Source organism: Lactuca serriola, chromosome 1, assembly GCF_051521515.1.
Source record: "Lactuca serriola cultivar US96UC23 chromosome 1, Lser_US96UC23_V15, whole genome shotgun sequence".
Taxonomy (NCBI): Eukaryota; Viridiplantae; Streptophyta; class Magnoliopsida; order Asterales; family Asteraceae; genus Lactuca; species Lactuca serriola.
Window position 1 is genome coordinate 11,968,774 of NC_136408.1, and position 4,015 is coordinate 11,972,788.

Sequence of the window (4,015 nt, forward strand, 5' to 3'; positions counted from 1 at the left end):
GAGTTAGAGCTATTAATATCAACAATCCATCTGTATATGTATACGGTGAGTGTTAAGATGTGCATGTAAATTGATTATTATAATAGTATTACATAAATAAATATATTTTATTTATTTATTTATCAAATACCAATACATAAATAATATTGCCCATTTGTTTTTTCCGTCTCTACTCGGTCAGACAAGAAGAGGAAGCAGAAGAAACCCAAAACTCACTCACACGGATAGCGATCCGCATTCTCTCTTTGCATCTAATCGTGTTCGTCCGTTCTCCACAAAATAGATCCAACGGTTTATATACACTCGCGGATCTTTTTCCCTAATATTTCAAAAATTCCCACATCCCACGTATTCCTATAAAAAGCCATCTCCTTCGGACTCTTATCAAACATCAATCTCTCATTCCTGCAATTTACAAACTCTCAATTGTTTATTTGATAGAGATGGCAAGAACTAAGCAAACTGCCCGGAAATCGACCGGTGGCAAAGCACCAAGGAAACAGCTTGCAACAAAGGCGGCAAGGAAATCTGCGCCGGCTACTGGAGGAGTGAAGAAGCCACACAGATTCAGGCCAGGAACGGTCGCCCTCAGGGAAATCCGTAAATACCAGAAGAGCACCGAGTTGTTGATCCGTAAGCTTCCCTTTCAGAGGCTTGTGAGGGAAATTGCTCAGGATTTCAAGACGGATCTGAGGTTTCAAAGCAGTGCTGTGGCTGCGCTTCAGGAGGCGTCTGAGGCTTATTTGGTAGGATTGTTCGAGGATACTAATTTGTGTGCGATTCATGCCAAGAGGGTTACGATTATGCCCAAAGACATGCAATTGGCAAGAAGGATTAGAGGTGAGAGGGCTTAGATTTTATGCAAATGTTGTTCTGGTTGTTCATAAAAGTTGCTCTTTGATCCAAATTGTTCCCAAAATGTATCGCTATTAATGATATTGATATTGTTCTTGAAGAATTACCTTTTTACTTTTACTTATGCAAAATAATGTGTACAAATTCCAAATGTTTTAAAGCGCTTTGCATTACAGAAAAAATATGTTGGTATTGCTACTTTAAGTTGGTTAAAAATGATAACAATCAAAGAAGGAAATATGCTTTGTAGCCATGTTCTTCACATGGCTTTGCAACTATGTATGTGCAGCCATAACCATCTTTGAGGAGATGTGATGGGTGTTCCCAACTTTTGCTTTCTTTTGAAAGCATTTCGGTAATCATTATGTATGTGTAGATGATTTGCATCTTTGAGATGTGATGGGTGTCGCATTGTTTCTTACAGTTGCTGAACAAATCTTCTAAAGTATTTGGTTTTATTTTGGTAAACAAAGTCCATCCAAAATAATAATTCGTTTTTTTTTTTAAACTAAACCAAATCATAAAATATCCGAACAATACAGTCAAATCATGTTGTAAATCTAAGCAATTCGGGTTTATCCAAAACAGTGAACAACCCCAACCACAATTATTGAACCACAATCCTGATATTCACAATTTTCCTCAGTAGGAAAATATAGTTCACAATTTAGCGAACACTTTTATATATATATATATATATATATATATATATATATATATATATATATATATATATATATACAAATGGAATGCTTAAAATTTAAATTTGTAAAACCTTACAAAAAAACATCGGTCGTTTCGTTATGCAAAGCCAATAAGTCAAGCATCTGATAAACTTCTCCAGAAAATGGTTTGGAGTCATCACATGACACAAACTCTTGAACCACATTATCAACCTGAATCGAACTACAACCCGGTGTTCTTTTACTCATTATCTTACCTCTTATCAACTTCCTCACTCTTGAAACACCATCCCATCTTCCAAGACCCGCATATATGTTTGAAAGCATCACATAGTTTCCAATATCTTCTGGTTCAAGCTCCAAAAGATGCTCCATTGCAATAACCGCAAGTTCAAGATTACCTTTTGTTCTACACGAGCTCAACAATGAACCCCAGATTACAGAATCTGGTTTCATGGGCATTTTGTTTACCAATTCAAAAGCTCGATCAAGACATCCTGTTCTTCCAAGTAGATCCACCAAACATCCGTAATGCTCGATTCCAGGGTTTAGATTGTAATCGTTTTCCATGGAATCAAAGTATTTCAATCCAATTTCAAGGAATCCAGCATGGGCACAAGCAGATAAAAGACCAACGAATGTGATCTTATTTGGTTTGATTGTTGTCTTTTGCATGTCTTGAAACAGTTTTATGGCTTCAGGAGCTTTACCATGGTTGGCTAGACCTCCAATCATTGTACTCCATGAAATCACATCTCTTTGAAGCATTTTGTCAAACACTTGGCGTGCTTGGTTGATGTTTCCACTTTTCGAGTACATTTCAATCAAAGCATTGCATACACTGATCTTCTCCAAGAAGCAATTTTTCTCTGCGTAAAAATGGATCCATTTTCCTAGCTCAAGAGCACCCAGTTGTGTACAAGCTGGCAACACCGAGAGTAAGCTGATCCAATCTGGTTTAACACCTGTTAATTGCATCATGCGGAAAATATGTAACGCATCTTCATGACTCCCGATTCTTGTGTACCCAGAAATCATGGCAGTCCATGAAGCAATTGACTTCTCTGTCATCCCTTCGAAGAGTTCTCTAGCTCGTTTCATCTGTCCCAGCTTTATATGCCCGTATATGAGACTATTCCAAGATATCACATCTTTGTCAGTCATTTCATCAAACACCTTATGTCCATCAGTAATACCATCGCATTTTATATACATATCCAAGATTGAATTTTCTATAACAATATTTGATTGAACTCCAGATTGTAAGACATGCCCATGAACTTGCTTGGCTAAATAAATATCGGAAAGCCCTCCACACGACCTTATAACAAAAGGGTATGTGAAGTTGTCAGGAAAAATCGGTTCTTTAAGCATTTGCTTGTATATATCAATGGTGAACGAATACAAGTGGCAATGTGTATGGGCCCTAATTATAGCATTATACAAGTAAATATTCGGCTCAGATACATCTTTAAATAACAATCTTGCAAATTCTACTTGTTGATTTTGCTCACATACATTCACCATTTTCGTGACCAAGTAACTACTCTGTGATAATGAAAATTTCACAATTTGGGCATGGATTTTCTTCAATTTCCTAATGTTTTTACAGTTCTGCAATATGGGCGTGAACATGTTCTCCAAGATCTTTAGAGACAGTACATTGGTAGTTGACGCCATTGATACTCCAAAAAGTTTGAAAGGTTTCGGATAGGAAGGAAGTTTACTTAGGTCTTGGTTGACTACGTTGAGACGTTGGATGACTCAATCGCCCATATATATACCCGCCGCATTCATCAGGTTTAAACACTTTTACACCCGCCTGAGCAAATTTGCTTTGCTGTTTGAGAGTCATAGAGTGGTACTCCCAAGGATTTCCAGTTACTTCATTAAGTATTTAATTCGTATTTTGTTTTTTTCGTCTATAATTTTTATACTACCTGTTATTTTTTTAATTTATTTTTTCGGGTTTCCTCTTTTCCTTTGCTGATTCGGATGTTGATTAGGCATTTTTATTGCTGATTTGGCATGATATTCAACGTCCTATAAAAGAAAATGAAAAAGATTGTTTAAGGGACTTGAATTCAAGAGCTCTTGGGTGTTTACCCGACATTGATGCATCTATGGATTTGCAGACAATGAGATCATGCGGGTAAAACATCTTTTACACAACATGAATTGCGAGTTTGAGTGTGGATGGACTATGGATGCCCAGAAACCTACAACCGCCCCACCACACCTTACCACCAATATTGTTTTCTAAAAATGAAAACCGGTAAAAAATACATATATAAACATGTTTTCTAATTTTCCAAAATTGAAAATGACAAATATATAAGTTTTAACTAAATACGTTTTCTAAATTTTTCAGTAAAAACTGAAAACGGAAAACAGAAACTGAAAAAGGAAAACAAAAAACAGAAAATAAAAACTGTTTTTCCGTAACTAAACGCAACCATAATATGGTATTTATAGCG

The 4,015-nt window shown here is 36.2% G+C and overlaps 2 protein-coding genes across 2 annotated transcripts; one reads left to right on the forward strand and one right to left on the reverse strand.

Annotated features, from left to right (window-relative positions):
* Positions 1–370: 370 nt before the first annotated feature.
* Positions 371–958, forward strand: LOC145100656 (histone H3.2). Its single transcript, XM_079037867.1, has one exon. The coding sequence runs from the start codon at positions 444–446 to the stop codon at positions 852–854; it is 411 nt and encodes a 136-aa protein (XP_078893993.1). The 5' UTR covers positions 371–443; the 3' UTR covers positions 855–958.
* A 649-nt stretch (positions 959–1,607) lies between these two features.
* On the reverse strand, positions 1,608–3,427 carry MEF21 (mitochondrial editing factor 21). The gene has a single exon (XM_079037935.1). The coding sequence runs from the start codon at positions 3,216–3,218 to the stop codon at positions 1,632–1,634; it is 1,587 nt and encodes a 528-aa protein (XP_078894061.1). The 5' UTR covers positions 3,219–3,427; the 3' UTR covers positions 1,608–1,631.
* Positions 3,428–4,015: the final 588 nt, after the last annotated feature.